The 21,494-nt window shown below is 43.3% G+C and overlaps 1 protein-coding gene across 3 annotated transcripts in view; it reads right to left on the reverse strand.

Moving 5' to 3' along the window:
* The window catches only part of MAP3K15 (mitogen-activated protein kinase kinase kinase 15), a 91,011-nt gene extending 76,793 nt beyond the window's left edge, over window positions 1-14,218 (reverse strand). For 2 of the 3 annotated variants that reach the window (XM_054187433.1, XM_054187427.1), the window contains exon 1: window positions 13,641-14,218. In XM_054187433.1, coding sequence (XP_054043408.1) covers window positions 13,641-13,974 — 334 coding nt within the window. In that variant the 5' untranslated portion in view covers window positions 13,975-14,218. Of the gene's footprint in view, window positions 1-5,942; window positions 6,040-13,640 lie in introns of those variants that run through there. The other variant, XM_054187466.1, reaches the window with a different exon arrangement.
* Window positions 14,219-21,494: the final 7,276 nt, after the last annotated feature.

Below are 21,494 nucleotides of genomic sequence, written 5' to 3' on the forward strand. Positions count from 1 at the left end.
TCTTCCAAATTGTGATTCATCAGACACGATGCATCACATGAAATTGTGACTTTACAGCAAGCCTCTAACCATGGCCTCCAGCGTTTACTAAATGTAGTGTAGGATGGTTCACCTCAAAACATACATACATAAAAAGTTGTCACAAGCCACGTTGATCCATATTCACCAGTTCTTATCTGTGGGCAGGCCAGCCACAAAGCTGCCTCCACACCATTAAAACCACTTTATTTTTTTTTACTGTTCTGAACTGCAGTATGACTATGAGACACCCAGGCTATCAGATGATGTCAAATGCTGTTGAAAGTGGGCATTTACTGCTTTTTCATTTAGAACTCAAGTTTGGCTGCTGTTCACTAGCTGGAATTAAGTATTAGGCTTGTAAGACAAGACTAAATCAGCATATTTTTCAAAGGGTTTTTTAAAAGTGTTCAGGGAGTATGACAACAGTGAACATTTTCATGAACAGCAGCATATGCTCCAGAAGGAGGAAGGAATCTATTCAACACATTGCAGCATTCATTTTTCATGAATCCTTAAAGCTTTATCAGTTTTGATGAAACACAAGTCAAAGTTAGGGTTGAGCAACTACCATACTCAGATCTGAGGTCCCACAGATTTATTAAACAGACAGAACAGAATAGCAACTGCCACCTCTTTCAGGGACTACAAGATGGAAACTCAAATTTGAAGTCATATTGAAGGAAAAGGATCAACAGTACATTGCTAATCTGTACCTTGTGAACATGTCATGGTGGGAGTATGCAAGGAACTTTAGATTTAAGATCCTAAATTCTGGATATCCATCTTTAAAACTGTCCAAAATATCAAAGGTTAAGGAAATTAACCTTGTTGTGTTATATCTCCTCAGAGGCAATCATTACTGCAAAACAAGGAATCTGAAGAGGCATTAATGGGTAAAAAGGTAATAATAATGTGTCTTGATTGCAAGCCAGAAAGTCAAGGCAGTTTCTGGTTTTCCAGAAACAATATGAAGACCTACCTAGTTTTGTTCTGTAGTTATTATAATAAGCAAAAAGGTAAGTTTATCAGCTCTGAAACTTAATTACCATGAAAACAAAAAGATCTATCTCAACCATTTTCAGATTTGTCAGTTATCTTAAGGACCATGAACAACACTAGTAGGAACAGACACAATGTTTGGCTTTGAGCTTGGTAATCTTGTCCTTTTTTCAAACTGGGTTTAAAAAGACTGAAGCGTGTCAAGCATCCATTTACAAAGAAAACAACTGAAACAACTCAGTTCCACAAAAGACAGAGATGATGCTCATAAAAGCGGACAGTTACTCTGTTAAACACGATTGTGCACACAGAAGCTCTGCAAAGTAAGGAAGCCTAGTGCCAAGCAGTAACAACATTGTAAACATTAGCTTTACTCCTGCAAGTTTTTATTTTCAACTAAGAGCAGCAGAGATGACTGGTCTAGCACTGATGGAAAGCAACACAGACAGATTACAGCCTTGTGATGTTTTCATTTACCAATTCCCAACTCCAGTTTCATCCTGTCACTCTCATGGCAAAGGCAAAATTAACAAGAAATCTCTCCCCTCAACACACACACAAATTAGCAGAATTAAAATTTAAAAAAAAAATTAATAAAATCCTTTTTCTTTCTCCAACTGCTGTGAGTGAAAGGCAGCAACAGGAGAGTTAATTCAACTGGTCTCACCTGAGTGAAATTATTATGGGGAGATTTTTTCTGCATTAGACAAAACCTGCAGCCTTTCTGTGATTCCTAATGCAAAGACACTTGATTCAATGCAACTTCTTCTGACTGAGCTACCTACTACATACTGTAACAAATTTAAAGGAGGAGAGGGGATAGCAAGCAAGTGGCAAATAAGTCACTATCCCAAGTGTAAACAAAGTAACTCCCACATTATTTTCCCCACAATCAGTTTCATGAAGCTACAACTCTGTTTTTGACAAGCCTGGAGGCAGTGGAGTACCACAATTCACGGAAAGCACTGCTGACAGCAGTAGGAAACTGAAGAATTTTAGGGAAAGCTCATTATCATGCTGATTTACATGGGAGTTTGTTTGTTTTCCAGAACTAATGCATTTTGGGCTTAGACTTCAAAAGCTTTAGATATTATGTGAACAGCATTTCTCAAATTATTGAGAGGCCAATGACCATCAGCAGTTGAGCTACAGTTCTGTGCATGAAGGCATGTTTTCCTAAATGGGAGAAGAAAAAACATAAACAGCAGAGAGTCTAGGCATTGCCTTCCATAACTTGATACAAAATGAAAAAAAAGAAATTATACTGAGTGAAACAAAATTAAAAAACACTTCAAGATTATTCTATTTACAACTATCCTTTGTTTCTTACTTTAAAGAGATATTAAATAAATTTTAAACATAATCTAAGCATAAAAGCAGTATATACTACAGTAGACACAACTATACGTGCACAAGTTCAGCTATGATAAGCTGGAGTACTTGCCTTAACGCTGTATTTAGCAACCCCATCACAGATCAGCAAAAAGTTGGGGACGTAGTCTTCACAGTGTCATTACTGTTTTGTGTGTGTGACTGTCATCAGAGCCCTGACGCGGTTCAGCCAATGAAAGATCATGCTTACCAAGGCTGTGATCATGTACTTTCAATATAATAAAAGCTGGGATACAATTTTCAAAGTTGTGAATCCCATTTGGTTTTGAGCTCCAAGGCATAACTGTTGTTGAACTACTGACTTAAACAAAAGTTTAAATACTCAGAGGCTTTACCAGAGAATATCTGAAAAGTTTCAATTCTACCACCTTGAACACCACAGCAGAATCATTTATTTTGTCAGGCTGAATATTACAAAGGATAAAAAAAGCAAGCACAATTTATCATAACACAGTGATCCAATATTTTAAGTGTCAGAACTCATGTTCCAGCTTTGGGTCCCTCCTTGCAGACTACAATGATGCAGCTTTTGCTCCTGGTGTGCCTCTACAGCCACCCCAACCTCTCAGGAAAAGGTGAAGGTAGTAGCAGCACTCCTCAGAGAAAGAAGACAAGCCAGGTGAAAGCATACTGTGGGACATGTTTGGCTCATCAGCTGCCAGCTGAATCACATTGACCTTTGGAGACACTGCAGACACTCTATAGCAAGCCTGTGCCAGGGAGCAGGATAAAGCAACAGCTGCGCTCCCTCCCTTGGCTTAGTCTCAGGCGCCCACACTGCTGTTCAAAGGTAGCCTGAGGCTAAAGCAATTCACATCCGTGCTGAAGTTCAAGGCAAACAGAGCCTACTATGTTCACAAATTTCACCTGCAAGTGGCAAACCACATTGAGGTCTTCCTAAGAAAGACCCCACGCCTATCTTGACTGCCTAATTTCAGCCACGCAACATCACTGCAGTGTGAAAAGAGGCAGCTGCTAGGCCAAACAACCACCACTAGGGCTGCTCCTCCATGCGCGTTGAAGCAGCAGTATGCCCAGAGTATCAACTGAACAAAGGTTTGCACTCAGCGTGGACAGTCAGCGAGTTTGAACTTCAGGCCATCTTATAAGCAGAATATAGAGGAAGCCAAGAAGTCTGGAGTTCTCATCCAAGTTCTGCACCAACTCCTTACACATCAGAAGAGCTTTACCTCAAGCTTCTATGTCTGCAAACCAGGAACATTAGTTACTTTTTAACTAGGGAGTACATCAACATTTGTTAATGTGCAAGTTTAATTTGACGATTAAAAAAGCAATGTATAATTACAGTGATAAAAGCAGGGCATGACTGCAGAACATAAAATGAGCTACTGCCTATCTATCATAATTTGTCTATTTTATGGGAGGATGGAAATGAAAACAATGTAATTAACTCACATAAGCAAATATGTCCTTTTTTTTTCTTTTAAACTTAATTTTGTGACCTCAGGTCTGAGAGAAACAATTCTTAAAACTATGAAGAATACGCTACACACAGCACAGCAAGACTGAACAAGCACACAATCACTGCAAAAGAGATGAGTGGCCAGGAACCAGACTCCCACCTAAGCAGCCCCACGCGCCCATTCTGGTTGAGTCAAGCCTGTCGTACAGCTTCTTTTCAGGACCTCTCTGATACGATTGAAGGTAAACTTGAAATGCAACAAGGTAGAACAAGAGATCTGCTTGCCAACATCTCATGGTCAAATGGCACATAAGATTCCCTCACAGTAACTTAGGAACTATATTGAAAAATCTGTTTGTATATCATTCTTAAACAAAACAAGAAAACCCCCGTGACCTCTAGAATTCACTGACTGGTATGCACAGTCAGCACTTTGTTTTTCTCCCACCGGTAATCAGAACAACATTTACTTACATAAAGAATTCCAGAAACGTTTAATTTCCCACAAAATATTTAATCAACATTTAAAAAACAAAACAAAACAAAAAATACCCTAACTGTGGTGTTCTCAAGGGCCATGTGACAATAATTGGCTTCAGATCAAAGGCAGGTCAAGATAGATGCAGTTGTTCATCCAGTCGTCTTCAATATATTCATCCATGACCTGGATGAGGGGATAGAGTGCACCCTCAGCAAGTCTGCTGATGACACAAAGCTGGGGGGGTGGCTGACACACCGGAAGGCTGTGCCGCCATACAGAGAGACCTGGACAGGCTAGAGAGTTGGGCAGAGAGGAACCTTATGAAACTCAACAAGGGCAAGTGTAGGGTGCTGCACCTGGGGAGGAATAACCCCATGCACCAGTACAGGTTGGGGGCTGACCTGCTGGAGAGCAGCTCTGTGGAAAGAGACCTGGGAGTCCTGGTGGACAACAGGATGGCCATGAGCCACCAATGTGCCCTCGTGGCCAAGAAGGCCAATGGCATCCTGGGGCGCATCAAGAAGAGTGTGGCCAGCAGGTCGAGGGAGGTCATCCTCCCCCTCTACTCTGCCTTGGTGAGGCCGCACCTGGAGTACTGTGTCCAGTTCTGGGCTCCCCGGTTCAAGAAGGACAGGGAACTGCAGGAGAGGGTACAGCAAAGGGCTACACGGATGATTAGGGGACTGGAACACTTCTCTTATGAAGAAAGGCTGAGGGATTTGGGTCTCTTCAGTCTGGAAAAAAGACGACTGAGGGGGGATCTTATCAACACTTATAAATACTTAAAGGGTGGGTGTCAGGAGGATGGGGCCAATCTCTTTTCGGTGGTGCCCAGCGACAGGACAAGAGGTAATGGGCACAAACTTGAGCATAAGAAGTTCCACCTAAACATGAGGAGGAACTTCTTTACTTTGAGGGTGGCAGAGCACTGGAACAGGCTGCCCAGAGAGGTGGTGGAGTCTCCCTCTCTGGAGACATTCAAAACCTGCCTGGACGCATTCCTGTGCAACCTGCTGTAGGTGACCCTGCTCTGGCAGGGGGGTTGGACTAGATGATCTCCAGAGGTCCCTTCCAACCCTATGCTTCTATGATTCTATGATCTCTTCCGAATAACTCTAAATGTTCAAATTTTCTAAATAATTTGTAATGGGTGTAATGTGCATAAAAGATTTTGTCTAACTAAGTCTATTTAGCAAGAATCAATGAAACTTTTAACCATACAGTGAAAAACACTACTTGCAGAGTAAACTAAAAGAAAACAGAATCACACAGGATTTTTATTATATTCACGAAGAAGATTCCTTCTCAGCTGATTCAACACCTAGAAATCACCTGATGTGTTCCTAGCTACAAAACACAGTGAACAGTGTTCACAGTCAGATTCCAGGAAGCCTTCTCAGATTTTAATGTTTAAGCTCAGGAGGAGAGAAAGACAAGCAGAGAAAATGGAAAGTTGTATGTTGGGTTGTTTTTTGGTTTTGTTATTGTTTTTTTACATGCAAGTAAGTTTCATGCAAAGGAACAAACAGAAAAAAAATAAAGTGCAATTTTTTTGTTTTTTATCCAAAAGCCATGGCACAGAAATTAATCACTTCAGATAGTGCACACACATGTACATACTCTCACCTTGGAACAATGAAAGTAGTCCAAATTTGCATGGTTAGCACCAGATTTTTAGAGATGGAAACAACTCCAAAGCTTCATTAAAGGGTAGGACTCACATTGGTTTTGGTTTGTCAGTATTTCTTTCCATGTGACCCATCATAACTAAAAAGAGATGTTAGTTCCAAAAGGAGCAGCAGTAAAACTGAGTCTCCCTCCATTAGACAATCAAGGTATATTTCTTCTTTTTGTTTTTAACACCTTCATCATTCTCTGAATACAGCTCTGCTCCTGCATTTGTCCCATGGCAATATACCAAAAGAAAGTTAATTAATTCCACATAACCTATTTATGGTTATTTATTTGCATAACCAATGTACAGTTATTTATTTGCTTGTTTCTAAGTTTGTTCAACTGACATTAAAGGAGCTATTTCATAGAATACACGCAAGCTGAACCAAAGTAAAGCCTTCCAGGTTACACACAGAAAAAGCAACAGTGTTGATACAAAGACATTTTTCAGGGGTGACAGATAGAAAATAATCTTCTCCACTGTTGAATGAAAGCATGGAAACCTCTGAATGCAAATAAACATTTCTGTAAGATGACTTCATACTGGAAATTGACCCCAACTAATATCATTAAAGCAAAATACATCTCTTGAATGTAATGCACGTGTCACAGCACCTAAGATGTATCATAACAATAAAATATAGACTTGATGGATTGCATCATGCTTGTTACTGTCGTTTAAAATTCACCTCACGCACTTGGATATAAAAGGATTACAATACTGGCATATTACAGGGTCTTATCAGAGTGTTTAGTTCGATGGCACAATGCAGAGCTTTGCTGGAGACACCTGCAGTTGCTCTAGATGTGCAGTACCACGCAGAGATAAAAGATCGGGTCCCAATAGCTCTGCTGTTGTATTAAAGCAGCACAGTAACTAACCTAGTTAGCCCTAGTTTCTCAGACACCACTTTTCCCTTCTGAAGATGGCTGGTTTGCTTCTCTTCACATTTCTGTATTCTGCAGTATACACATCTCCTCAGATTTAAAGAAGATACACCCCTAGCCACTGAGCCAGTTGCAGGGGAAAAGAAAGGAAAGAAGTACTAATTATTCCTCAAAAAAACAGTAAACCCTGCCTGCTGAGGTAAGCATCAGAGAGCTAACCCTTAACCCCTTCCCCACTGTTCACTGTCACACCCAGGGGCAAAGATAAATTGCAGCAGGAAGGTTCATCAAAGTTTATTTAAAAAGTTACTGCCCTCAGCTGTCATTCTCACCTTCCTGTCAGACATTAAGATCCCTGTGGCAGTCAACAAGAGAAACATGTGCCTCCAGCTTGGCTACACTAGTTACCATGCTGTATATTAGCTTAAGCTAGTGACAAATGTTTACTGTACCCTGACATACTAGCCTTTGGGCTGAAGAAGTTGCAGCATCCCCGCCAATTGTGCAGTGGGGATTTTGGCCTTCAGAGGGCAGAGGGCTTCAGGGCAGGCAGCTGGATACAGGCAGCAATGATTCCTTCAATGGCTGCCAGAGTCTGAAAAATCAGGATCCAGAACATAAATTTCCTCCTTCCCCTTTCACAGTGTAAAATGAAGAAAGAGAGTTTCAGGGACAAGAAATTAGGGTTATGTTAAGAGTGGTTCAACTACAGTAAGGAGGGCCTATGTTTCACACTCTGTCTGGGCCCCCTCCCAAGTCTAACACTGGCTCTGGAAGGCAAAGGGGCCCAAGAGAGCTAGTTGGTATTCAAAAACCGCTTCCTCCAAGCTCAGGATCGGTGCATCCCTAAGAGCAGGAAATCGGGCAAGGGATGCAGGAGACCTGCATGGTTGATCAGGGAGCTTCTGAAAAAGCTCAAGAGGAAGAAGGAAGTTTACAGTAAGTGGAAGAAGAGACTGACCACTTGGGAAGATTACCCGCCAGAGCGTGCAGGGATGAAACGAGGAAAGCCAAAGCCTCCTTGGAATTAAACCTGGCTAGGGATGTCAAGCTCAACAGCAAGGGCTTCCTCAAGTATATTGGAGGCAAAAGGAAGACCAGAGAAGTTGTGGGCCCGCTGTTGAATGAGACAGGAGCCATAGTGACGGAGGATGCGGAGAAGGTGGAGTTACTAAATGCCTTCTTTGCTTCGGTCTTTACTGCTTGGCCCAGCCCTTAGAGTCCCAGACTTTGAAGAAAGTAACAGGGAAAGAAGAAGACTTCCCCTGGGTTGAGGAGGATTGAGTGAGGGATCAATCAGGTCAATTAAATATTCACAAGTCCATGGGCCCCAATGGGATGTACCCAAGAGTGCTGAGGGAGCTGGCAGAACTCATTGCTGGGCCACTCTCCATCATCTTTGAAAGGTCCTGGAAAACAGGCAAAGTGCTGAGGACTGGAGGAAAGCCAATGTCACTCCAGTTTTCAAAAAGGGCAAGAAGGAGGAGCCGGGGAACTACAGACCGGTCAGCCTCACCTCCCTCCCTGGAAAGATGATGGAACAGCTCGTTCTGGGCGTCATCTCAAGGCATGTGGAGGAAAAGAAAGCTATCAGAAGTACTCAACATGGATTCACCAAGGGGAAATCATGTCTGACTAATCTGATAGCCTTCTATGACGGCATGACTGGATGGATAGATGAGGGGAGGGCGGTGGATGTGGTCTACCTTGACTTGAGCAAGGCGTTTGACATCGTCTCCCACAGCATCCTCATAGGGAAGCTTAGGAAGAGTGGGTTAGATGAATGGACAGTGGGGTGGATAGATAACTGGTTGAAAGACAGAGCTCAGAGGGTCGCGGTTAGGGGCACAGAGTCTAGTTGGAGGTCAGTGACGAGTGGTGTTCCCCAGGGGTCAGTACTGGGTCCAGTCCTCTTTAATATATTCATCAGTGACCTGGATGAGGGGATAGAGTGCACCCTCAGCAAGTCTGCTGATGACACAAAGCTGGGGGGGTGGCTGACACACCAGAAGGCTGTACTGCCATACAGAGAGACCTAGACAGGTTGGAGATTTGGGCAGAGAGGAACCTTATGAAATTCAACAAGGGCAAGTGTAGGGTGCTGCACCTGGGGAGGAATAACCCCATGCACCAGTACAGGTTGGGGGCTGACCTGCTGGAGAGCAGCTCGGTGGAAAGAGACCTGGGAGTCCTGGTGGACAACAGGATGGCCATGAGCCACCAATGTGCCCTCGTGGCCAAGGAGGCCAATGGCATCCTGGGGTGCATCAAGAAGAGTGTGGCCAGCAGGTCGAGGGAGGTCATCCTCCCCCTCTACTCTGCCTTGGGGAGGCTGCACCTGGAGTACTGTGTCCAGTTCTGGGCTCCCCGGTTCAAGAGGGACAGGGAACTGCTGGAGAGGGTGCAGCAAAGGGCTACACGGATGATTAGGGGACTGGACCACTTCTCTTATGAAGAATGGCTGAGGGATTTGGGTCTCTTCAGTCTGGAAAAAAGACGACTGAGGGGGGATCTTATCAATGCTTATAAATACTTAAAGGGTGGGTGTCAGGAGGATGGGGCCAATCTCTTTTCGGTGGTGCCCAGTGACAGGACAAGAGGTAATGGGCACAAACTTGAGCATAAGAAGTTCCACCTAAACATGAGGAGGAACTTCTTTACTGTGAGGGTGGCAGAGCACTGGAACAGACTGCCCAGGGAGGTGGTGGAGTCTCCCTCTCTGGAGACATTCAAAACCCACCTGGACGCATTCCTGTGCAACCTGCTCTAGGTGACCCTGCTCTGGCAGGGGGGTTGGACTAGATGATCTCCAGAGGTCCCTTCCAGCCCTACGATTCTGTGATTCTCTATTAGGTAGATACCATCACCCACTTCTGCATAACAAATTACTTTGTTGACAGCTTGTTTCTAGCACAGACTGAGCAATGCGACCTCATCTTTCTGTTATCAAGCCCTTATTTTGCAATTTGTTGTAAGTTTGCTCTCACAAGTGCTGTAGTTCGCATTTAGCAAAGCATCTTAGAAAGTTCAGTGATTTCTTAAGATCAGGGTCATTCTGTATTACCTGCTGGTCTGCAATGACTGTCTAAAGGCATAAGTCACACTTCTATTCATGATAAGATTTCAAAGGATGGGAAGTCAGTAATGAGTACACTCAAGGAGAAAAGAGACATCATACTGTTACTGTGGAATACAGGTGGTTTTGCAGCACTCTTCTCAGTGGTTTACTGAAAAATCATCTACTAGAAAATCTGCCTGCAGACAGGACAAAGAGGTTCCATTGATCTTTTTCTTTGCACTCTGTCATTAAAGTTTGCTGGTTTTCTCCTCAAAGGTACCAATTCCAAGAATCATTATGTTATAGATTCATACTAAATAAGATAGATAAGCTTGCTTGGGGAGGTCGTGTCTTATGACTTTAAGTACATGGCTACAATTTCAGGCAGAGTGGGGAAAAAGGGATAATAGATAGCACTTTTAACAAAGACCCTGTCATTACTATTCACAATGAGATGGATCTCACTGCTCTATTCACAATGAGATGGACCTCAGCGCTTAGTTTTTACTTAGTGGTTAAGGTACCAACTAGTAAACCAAGAGATGGCAAGCATCTTTTAGAGAACTCCCACTCTCAGACCAAGAGGAACTGCTTCTCAAGGTTCCGCCCATGGTGTACAGAAAGTATGTTACAGTAGATATCTTCAGTATGGCAAACATCTTGGCATCTTACACAGGCAGTAATAAAACTTGTTTAACTTTTTAAAATAAACACACAGTCATTTCCTAACACAGAAAGTTCATCATAAGCCATAGCATTGCTCATGTTAAAACTCATTCTTAATGTTGTTCTTCATTAAGAACTGAACAGACACCAACAGTCCCAATCCAACATATATTCTGGAAAAAGAATATGGCAACAATGAATTGTATCTATAAAATATAGAAATTTAAAAGGACTGATTTTTCAAAGATTAAAGAAACCACAGGGTATCAGATTAAGAACGTTGCATGTAAATGAACAATTATCAGATTCAGCATTTTTGGATAATAGCTTGATATGTATTAAAAAACATGAGGCGGGGAGAACCCACCAATGAACAACACAGAGCAAGAAAACAAGAAGGGTGTAACAAAAGTTCTCAGGAAACAATGACAGATCATTGTATGTAAAATAAGAACTGAAAAGAGCCAGCACTTTAAAATCCATGGTAATGAAAATCCAATATGAAATTTAGGTCCACCGGTAGCTGATACCAGAAATATAAAAGAAAAAAAAAAGGGGCAAAAAAGAAAGAAAAAAAAAAGGAACACAAAACAATAAAGTGAAAAGTGTAATGGATACTTTTTGTCCCCTTGCAGAATGAAGCAATTACTCCATACAACACTGTTAAAGAAACCAAAAATTTCCCCATGTCTAGCATGTAGTAGGAGGAAATAAGGCAGCAAGTACCAAGATAAAGACGCTTCACCTCAATGTGCCAGCAAAATTTTATAAGTTTAAAGGTTCTGACTAAGGGTTTCTCTGAATATCAATTTTAGACATACCACAGGAACAGGGAAAACTCCAAAGGATGGGGCAAATGTCACTTTAGCTCAACTCTTTTAAAAAAAAGATAAAAAGGGATTGCAGAGATGTTTAGTTAGAAAAGAGACAGTAACTGCATCAATGCGAGAATAAAACAGCTATTTAAAATGTTGATACTAAAAGAGCTACTTATTAAAATATTAAAACAACAGAAGAACAAAATAAATACTCTATTAAAATGATTGTTTATACTTAACAGCTTTTTTCTTCATTAAGGATGCTTGCATTTTCAGGGTAACATTGCAGTTAATGACAGTTAATTTGGGCCCCCTGATAATGAATTAATGCTAAAATACCACTTACACTTTCAGCATAGTTTTCAAAAAACTTGTCAGACAAATAAATCTCTGCTTTTTGACAGCTTGCAGGTTTGGTTGATAAAGGTGACATGCTAATACATTTGAATTTCTCTTAATACAGGTAAAGGATGCTTTGACCAAAAAGTTTGCCAAATAAAGGCATACGTTACAGATGAAAAAAGTTGTCCCCTGGCTGGTGTCAAAATGTTGCTACTGGAAAGAAATCCACACAAAGACTATTTTAAACAGCCTAATTTGAACCAATCATTGGTTCAGGACTATTCAATTACTTTTTAACGGACATTACAAATTATAAAAAGTATTTGCTGACTAGACCTGGACATAAGAGTGTTGCAGGAGTTATCCAGTAACAAGACACTTCACTATTACAAAGTGATATTAATCACTGATAAAATTATGTTGTTCCTACAAGATGACTTGAATGCAAAAGTCTGCAAAGGTAGGCCACATTCACAGACAAAAGACATCCACTTCAGAATGCAGTAACTTAAGAAAACATGTTAAATAACTGTCTCAAGTTCTCAGTACAATGCAAAGCAGGTGTGTGCATAATACATTAATAGGACTATTAGTAGAAACAGAAATAATTTTGCATTGATGAGACAATCAGTACACTATTATGCTTACTTCAGAAGGGCCACAAAAATACTGAAAAAACACAAAGAAATTGCTAGTTCATCATTGTGTACTAAGACACACAAAGAATATATTTATTATACAGTTTTCAACCTTACTAGCAGAGATACAATAAAATCCCCTGACCCAGAACCTAAAAAAAAGCAACAACAAAGGATGTGAGGTTCCTCAATATTTGGGTGACTTATCAGGGGATGAAACGGACTCATCATCATGAGAATTCAAAATAAGACTGAAGTTTCAAGAAGTATTCTTTAACACATCTCATGGGCAAAACAAAGCTCTTCTTGTGAAAGATGGACATCAACACGGACATAACAGTACCTTCCCTCTTCAGCGTCCATGAATCCCCAGTTTCCTAATGCCTGCTCACAGAGATATTAGAAAAAGTATGTCTGCATATCTGCAACATGTCCACATACCCACCTCGAATAGTTTTAATAATACCTATTGACTCAGGGACTTCCTCTGTTGGCTCACAAAGCTAATGATTCTCTCCCACACCACCCAACCAGACAGGTGTTCTTATGAGTGGAGAAGGGACAGCAGCTTACTTTTGAACCATCAGAGACCAGACAGCAGCTTGAGCCTGGACAGGGTGGACAATACTCACAAGTATCCTTCCTCAGGGTACATTTCTACACTCTCTTGTTCAGAGCTATCCTGGATCGTTCTGTGCCTGTCTATATGCAAACCAGTTTCACTGTCCAGAGGTCTGGAGTTAGAGAACATGAACTGCCCAGTTAAGCCAGCTCTGAGGTTTCTGGCTGACATATCTTCATGCTAGTCTCGCTCTAAGCTCCCAACCAGGCTGGATACTGAAAGAGGGTTCTTAGTAAGTTTTGCTTAAGGCTCAGTTGATACCATAGGATTCACAGTCCTGATGGGGCATCCACACCGTGGTGACTGAAAGAGGTGGTGTAAGGACCTGAATCTTTTTCACACCTCCTCCTCCTCCATGTGCAAGACACTCCCGAAGACTGTTTTTTGCTCCCATTACACGAGGTTCCCCTCGCTGCCATTTTCCTGTCCCCACAACCCTTCTCATGACCCCCTCACCGTCTTCCACTTGCTCCCTTCCCCCTCTTCTCTGGCCTCCCCAGCACCACCTTTACCGACCCTTACCCAGCTCGGCCGGCCGTGACCCCGCACAACCCAGGAAAGTGGCAGCGGGCAGGGGCGAGCCTGAGCCCCCACCCCGCCTCAGCCCACCCTGCTCACCTGCATCGTAGAAGGCGTCCAGCACCGCTGTCTCCCCGAAGTCCAGCTCACCGAAGTTGACCGTGCCGAGCTGGGCCCCCTCGGCCTCGCACGCCCGCAGCAGGCACTGCCGCGCCCCGGCCTCGGCGCTCCGCGCCCCGCCGCTCCCCTTGGGCGGGTCGTTCAGCACGTACACGGCCCGTAGGCAACGCGGCCGCGGGGCTGCCGCGCCGATCTCCACCGCCTCCCCGCCGCCCGCCGCCACCGCCTCAGCCGGGCCGGCGGCCGGCAGCTCCGGCTCCGCGCAGGGGTGCGCCGGCTCCGCCGCCGCGCTGCCGCCCGCGGGGCTCTCCATAGCGGCGTCGAGGGCTGAGGGGAGCCGCTGGCTGCCGGCAGGTGCTCAGGCGGCGCTGCGCCCCATCGCCAACACTTGGGCAAACTCCGGCGGCGCAGGGGCCAGACTGATCCCTGCCTCTCGGCACCGCCCTCCCCCGACAGGACAGTCCCGGGGAGCGACACGAAGGCCGGCTCCCCCGCCCCTCGGTGGCACAGCCAGACAGCCGCACCGTGCGCTTCGCCGGGACTAGCGCCCCGTTTTCCTCCGCGGCCAGAGCGGTAGTGAAGAGGGAGGCAGCACCGTCGCGGAACCGCGCTTCGTTTATTACTTCCCTTCCCCGCCCCTCGCCGTGCAGGCTGCGCCTCCGCCCTCTCCCCTGCTGCGGCCGTCGGTGTTACTTCACACGGCGGCACCTCGCGCCCGGCTCGGGTTCCCTTGAGGGCGAGCGGGCTGAGGCGAGGAACCCGCGCGCCGGGCCTTGCCCCCGAGCCCCGCGCGCGCGCGGCCGCTGGGAGCCGTTTAACGGCCGCCCGCCGTGAGAAGCCGGCTCAGCCCCGGCTGGGCTCCGCGCCTGCCGCCGCCCGAGCAGGGGCAGCCCTCGCACCCCGGGGGTCTGTAGGCTGCTGGCTTCTCGGAGCTGCCCTGTTTCTTAAGAGGTGAAGGCAATTGCTACCGCTTCTCCTTCCCTCGGCTTGCTGTATCGTAGCTTTTTCCCCCCCACTGGTTCTTCTCTCAGTCATTGGTTTGACAGTGACAGTAGGATTGATTGCACCCTCAGCAAGTTTGCCGATGACACCAAGCTGCGTGGCGCGGTCCACACACTGGAGGGAAGGGATGCCATCCAGAGGGACCTGGACAGGCTTGAGAGGTGGGCCCATGTGAACCTCATGAAGTTCAGCCAGGCCAAGTGCAAGGTCATGGCAATCCCAGGCACAAATACAGGTTGGGCAGAGAATAGCTTGAGAGCAGCCCTGAGGAGAAGGACTTAGGGGTACTGGTGGACGAGAAGCTCAACATGAGCTGGCAATGCCCACTTGCAGCCCAGAAAGCTAACTGCATCCTGGGCTGCATCAAAAGAAGTGTGGCCAGCAGGTCGAGGGAGAGGATTCTGCCCCTCTACTCTGCTCTGGTGTAGACCCCACCTGGAGTACTGTCTGGAGTACTCTGGAACCCTCAGCACAAGAAGGACATGGACCTGTTGGAACAGGTCCAGCGGAGGGCCACAAAGATGATGAGACGGCTGGAGTACCTCTGCTATGAGGACAGGCTGAGAGAGTTGGGGTTGTTCAGCCTGGAGAAGAGAAGGCTCCGGGGAGACCTTATAGCAGCCTTCCAGTACCTAAAGGAGGCCTACAGGAAAGATGGGGAGGGACTCCTCATCAGGGAGTGTAGTGATAGGACGAGGGGTAACAGTTTTAAACTGAAAGATGGCAGATTTAGATTAGATATTAAGAAGAAATTCTTTACAGTGAGGGTGGTGAGGCACTGGCACAGGTTGCCCAGGGAAGTTGTGGATGCCCCATCCCTGGAAGTGTTCAAGGCCAGGCTGGATGGGGCTTTGAGCAGCCTGGTCTAGTGGGAGGTGTCCCTGCCCATGGCAGGGGGGTTGGAGCTAGATGATCTTTAAGGTGCCTTCTAACCTGAACCATTCTATGATTCTATGGCCACAGACAAACTGTATCAGAAGTTTGGATAATAGTTCATCCTTCAATTCCCTCTCTTTTCTTTAAAATGTCCCACGATCATGGCAAAATCAGCTCCTAGAAACTCTGTGGCAACTCCTGGCTTCTTCATAAAAACAAAATTAATTTTGAGCATCCCATTTCCTAACACATTTGTTCTTACTAGCAAAACTGACAACGGCAGCCTCAGCTTTGTCACAGCTGTTGGGCGAGTTGCTGATTTCTGCAGCAGGAGAAAGCGAAGGGCAGCTGCATGAGGGTAACTGTGTGTCTCGGCCTTGTAACCCATCTGTCAAAAGGACACCAAAAGAACACGGCCAGCCCACGATAAAAGGAATGGTGAAAAATTGTTTGTATTTGAAGCTGTAAACCTGGCCAGAAAGCTTTTTCATCTCATTTTTCACTCACTGTGACAGGAGAGGTTTTAAACAAATGGTATCTTCACTTTCTGCTGCAGCATGGCTCCTTATGGCTATCTGAGGTTAATATATTTACCATGTACTGTAATACAACAAAAGCAATAACCAAAGGCCTAGAGCACAGCATTTCCCTCTTCAGGTGTCTGGCACCGCAACTGGGGGGACCATAATAAGAATTGCAGTAGACCATCTTTTTGAGAAACTCTCCAAAGTGAGGATAGCATTGCACTGTGCAGCGTTTATGTTTGCTTAGTGCCTCATAAGTATTTTAGAGAGAATGCAGGGAAATAATTTGAGTCAAACCTGTTTCTCATTTTGGAGAGTTTGGGGCAAATGAACTGTTAGATTTGGTCCACAGGTTGGGGGCACGTGTGCTTTTTTGGACAAAAACACTAGTACATGAGACTTTGGAGGAATGATATTCCATGGCCACCAGAGATCCCACTCATTCTTGGCAGCTTCCCTCTCCAGGCAAGAGCAAGCCTTTTTATATGGCAACTCTAACTCTATTAGCATTTATCCAGTAATGCACCAATTAGCTGATGTAACAGGAGAAAAATCTAAATCTGCCTTTAGAAGGTACTCAGTGTGCACATTGAAGCCTTTGACCGACAAAAAGCACTAACACGTATGTTTATGATCCTCTCCAATAAAAATCCTACTTTGTATTTTTTGCATTATAAGAAAGTTGGTGTTCAACAGCTGGTATTAAAACTTGGAATGAAAAATACAGTACTGGCAAAGTTAAGGGGTTATTTGCACAGGAAAGCATTTATCTTACTCAAGAATATTCTTGGGCTTTCAGCAACTAACATGCAAAACTATATTACAATTTAATGGGTTCAGGACAAGACATGCATGGTGTGGTGCTTTCTGTAATCTTGAAAATAGTTGAAATGTTAATTTGGAACAAATATGTAGGCTGGAATTGCTTAGCGGGAGGCCATTGAGACATAATAAATAAGCTTTTTCTGCCTTCTAGAGATTATCACAATCTAGTTTGTTGTAGATCTAAGACGTGTCTTTGGGTTTCATTTTGTAGTTTTTAACATTTGGTACCACTTTAAATTGCTTGCTGAGAGGTCCGTCTCTTGGTCTTGAAACACAGTGGCAGTCTCTCTTAGTAGATATTTTATGTGACTATCATTAAAAAAAGGATATTTTCCCCTTTTCTTAATTGTATTCACTCAGCTTCCAAACAGTATCCTCACTGTTCTTTGGGCATTTTTCCTAACAAGCTGTCATGTTCTGAGTGTCCATTTTCAGTAGCTTAACCTGGTGCAATTTGTTCAGAGTTTGTAGGCTTTTTTTGAAGCTAGAAACAAGGAGCATTTTTAAAGGAAGAAGCTTCATTTTATATACTGTAACTGAGCCTTCAGAAACTGTGGCTCAGTGCGGGTTTGCTTGACATTTCCACTGAGCAACAACGGCATCTTCAGAGCTGATTCTGAGTCACCTGAGTGAGAATAAATGGGAGATTCAGGTTTGGGATATTTGAAGTGTTTCTGTGCAAACCAAAAAATGTTATATCTAGAAGAAAAAAGGTAAGTCATGCAACACTCTTTCCTCTTTTGGAAATGTGGTCCAGTTATAATGCTGTAAAAAGAGCCACTCTGCCCCCAGAGTTGCCTTTTCAAAGGTCCAGGCCAGAAGGGAACATTCAGTTTTCATACACCTTTCCATGACCTTTTGCCTTTGCCTAGCATAAACCAGGGAAGTCATTTGTTCTTATACAGTAGTATAAAGATGATGCCACAATTTTCTCAAGCAGCACTTTGCACCCATCAAATCCACTTAATGCAGAATATTAATTACCACTTAGACACCAGGAGCAATATGTTCACTGCAATTCACAGAGACAGCAAATACTCCACAGAAAATAGATCTCCTTGAAATTATTTTTTTTTCCCATTTTGCAAATCCCTAAGCAGCGGTTGTTTCTCTAGACATAATGGGGCTAATTTTCTTTTTCTTTTTCTTTTTCTTTTTCTTTTTTTTTTTCTTTTTCTTTTTCTTTCTCCAGGTAACCATACAGATAGTGCTGTCATTTGGATGAGGAGGGAAATAGTTAATTTCTTTACTGAATGGAAAATAAGATTTTTTTTAAAAAGCATGGATTCAGACAAAAGATGTTTTCTTTTTCAAGTTCATTATGTAGAAGCTTTATTACGGTTTAAAGAAAATGCTGTGAATTCTCCCTCAGAATTCTAATAAACCGCTTGGTTTTTGTTCAAAAGTCAGATTTGAAATATTAAGTCTACAATGGAAAATAAGCAACACAGATAATTCTTGAAGAAAAGCTTCATGAAGAGGAAGCCTAAAAATGCTACAAGATTTAAAAGTGGACTTGCAGCAAAGCACACCTGCTTTGCAAGGGGAAACTTGGGTGCCTCATAGTGATGTGAAGCCGAAGCGCCTTGGCCACCAAATCGACATTGGAACTGGTTTCAGAGAGATCGCGAGGATTCCTCTTGCTTTTCTTTCACTGGGGAGCGTGGGGCCTCACAAGTGCATTTGAGCTACTGAGAAAGAATGAAGGCAAAGAGAATGACTGATGGGTCAAACAATCCCCAGCACAGCTTTCTCTTCAGATCTTTGCACAGGGAAGCACGTTGCACACAGCACCTGCTCATCACCACCCCTAGCAAATGAAGGACAGTGACATCTCGTACGAAACACAAAGTTAGTGCAAGGGTGACCTTTCTCTTCTTCTCTCCGCCTGCCTTGGAGAATGGTAATTTTATACATACGCAATGTGTTCACAAGTACACGGAGAAAAATGTAATCAATTTCAAAATTGGCTTTGATTCCAAATTCGTCATCTCCTTTAGTTTCAGCACATCCGGCACTCTAATCAAAAGTTCTTGCCTTCGGATTTTGAGTAGTTACAAGGCAAGCCTTTGGGAGCACGTATGATGAAGGAGTGCAGGCTAGCAGTGAAGAAATTATGCAGGTCTTCTCAATAGCTTCCACAAAGCCAGAATTTCACTTATAGGTGACTATTTGCATTTGAAATTAACAAAACACCCAAAACACAACACAACAACCCACCAGTAAATACAGTAGAAAAGAGAAGGATAAAAAAAACCCCAACGAACACAGCCTTTCCTGAATCTTTGTCGATGCAGAGAGCTTGCACTTTCTATATGGCTGATAATTGGCATTATTTTCATTATTTCTCTCTATCAGACAGCTAGACGAGATTAATTATGCAAGACTCAGGCATGTGCATTTATAAAGTCTGGTTAAATACTTTTTCTGATTTAAGTACCCGTGGCTCTCTGCCCTTCCTCACTCAGTTCAGGAATCAAGGAGCAAACAGCCAGCTTGGAGCCAGAAGTAAACTCAAGTTCTCCAAAAGAGAGTCTTTAATCAATTAGACCAGCAGAAAATCACTTACCTCCATTTTTCAACACCTTTCAAATAACTTCTAGTTTAGACTTCAGATGGGATAAAAATAAAGCAGGCCCCCATCCAGAAAGACCTCCCTCAGACCCTGAAATTTCTGACCCCCCACTAATACGACTGATGCTTGAGAAAACCTCAAGAAAACCTGGGGAAAGAGAAAACTTTCAACTTAGGAGGATGGAATCCTCAGCGGACTGTCTCTATTGTTCTCATTTTTAGTATTCAAGTACTAGATATTAATACTTTAACAATATCAGCCCTATATTTCTGCACTCGTACGGCATCTTGACATGAGGAATATTTTCTCTTTTGCAGTCCTAAACCTAACAGGCTGCTCCTTGCGTTAGGTCTCTCTCCAATTCATCAGGTCCTGGGGGTGAGAAATAGACATTTCCTTGAGGAATCAGAAGCAACTTCAAGAGATCTGGTTTAAAATGTTTGCATGGGCAGAAGATTAAATATTCTTACTGGGCCTGATTTCAGCTTGATCAAAGTATCTTTGACTTCCTTATGTGTCATGGCTCTGTGCTTTCATCACAGTTGTTCTTACACACTGTTTTAAGGCAAGACAAGATTCTCACTTTTAGCCTTTCTCAAGTTATTTCTCACTGAAGAAATATTCATGATAAAGGCCACCTGAGTATTCACTTTTATTCCAGTTAAACAGGCTTGTTCTGTCTACTGATTGACAAAAGCCCAGCAAAATTGTGACTGTGGCAGGGAACACAACGTGGTTATGCACACATACTGTATAAACAGTGGAGAGGACTAGAATATGTGGTTCATTTTTATTCAATTTAGGCAATTTTTATATTGCTGTAGATGCCAGATGCATGAGGCTACATGGCGTTTAGTAGCATTTTAAATATCTGTAATCACAACGGGTTTGGTATTATCAGTTGGGACTGTGAAAAGTAAAGGAATCCTGAAGAGGCAAGAATTGCTTTGAAGTGACAAAAAAAAAAAAATCTCAACTGTTATGTCGACACTTGTTTTTATAATAGGTACTAATGAAAACTTTATATATTAAAGCAAATACGGAAGTCTAGTACAACTTCAGTAAGAATCCTTAAATTGCACCCACATATTCTTCTTGTTAAGGCAGCCAAGAAGTTGCAACATTTATTGAATACAAGCTCGATACATGAAGAAAGAAATCTACTAATGCCCAAAGTAAGGGCTTTTTTTTTTTTTTTTTTTAAATCAATAAGTAATTCACATTCATGAATTAGCAGTGTGAAAACTCATGGGAGAAGCAGGCACTAATTGGTAGGGGCACAGCTAAGGCTCCTAGTAAGGCGGAGCAACATTAGCCTTTCTCAGCTCTGTCAACTATTTTCTCTTCTTGCAGATGCCCTTGCTTTGTTAGTGTGAGCTTATTAGCGTCAGGTCTGATTTGAATATTTGGGCTTGGCTAGGTGCAGTTCTCAGTACTTTTAGTGATGGGACCTGAATGTACATAATATTTGCCGTGCACCAGTCTACAACTGGTCCTGAAGCTCTCCTGGTTACACAGTGGGACAAGGTGCGATGCCAGATGCTTCATCTTCTCTGCTTTGTCAACTTCTATTACATTTATTCTTTGCTACAGCAGTGTCACATGCTTGAGGCTATTAAAGCCACTGCCAAGTAACACATCATTCTTGTACAGCTAGAAAATTTCATGGCCAGATACATTGTCACTCAAATGCGGTCCCTTTTCAGACATCTATCTGCCAGTATGATAGGAATCATTCCAGGAAAGTTTTATAATGCTATAAGTGAGACCTTCAGCCCATCACTGTGTCAAACCACATTTCTGTCAAAGTACCGAAGAGTTTCTCCCTGTACTTTGCAGTGAAAAACAAGTTAAATAATAACTCACTTCCTGTTGTAATCCAAGACAGCTAGAAAGCACAGAGCATTCCTGACCTTTTCACAGGAACCGGTACATGCTTTGCTAATAGCCTTGTAATAGAAACATCTATCTCTTCTTTTGACCTGGTGAATTCCAAATAACAGCTATCTGAAAAAAAAGTTGGGCTGATGA

The sequence above is a fragment of the Rissa tridactyla genome, chromosome 1 (assembly GCF_028500815.1).
Source record: "Rissa tridactyla isolate bRisTri1 chromosome 1, bRisTri1.patW.cur.20221130, whole genome shotgun sequence".
Classification (NCBI taxonomy): domain Eukaryota; kingdom Metazoa; phylum Chordata; class Aves; order Charadriiformes; family Laridae; genus Rissa; species Rissa tridactyla.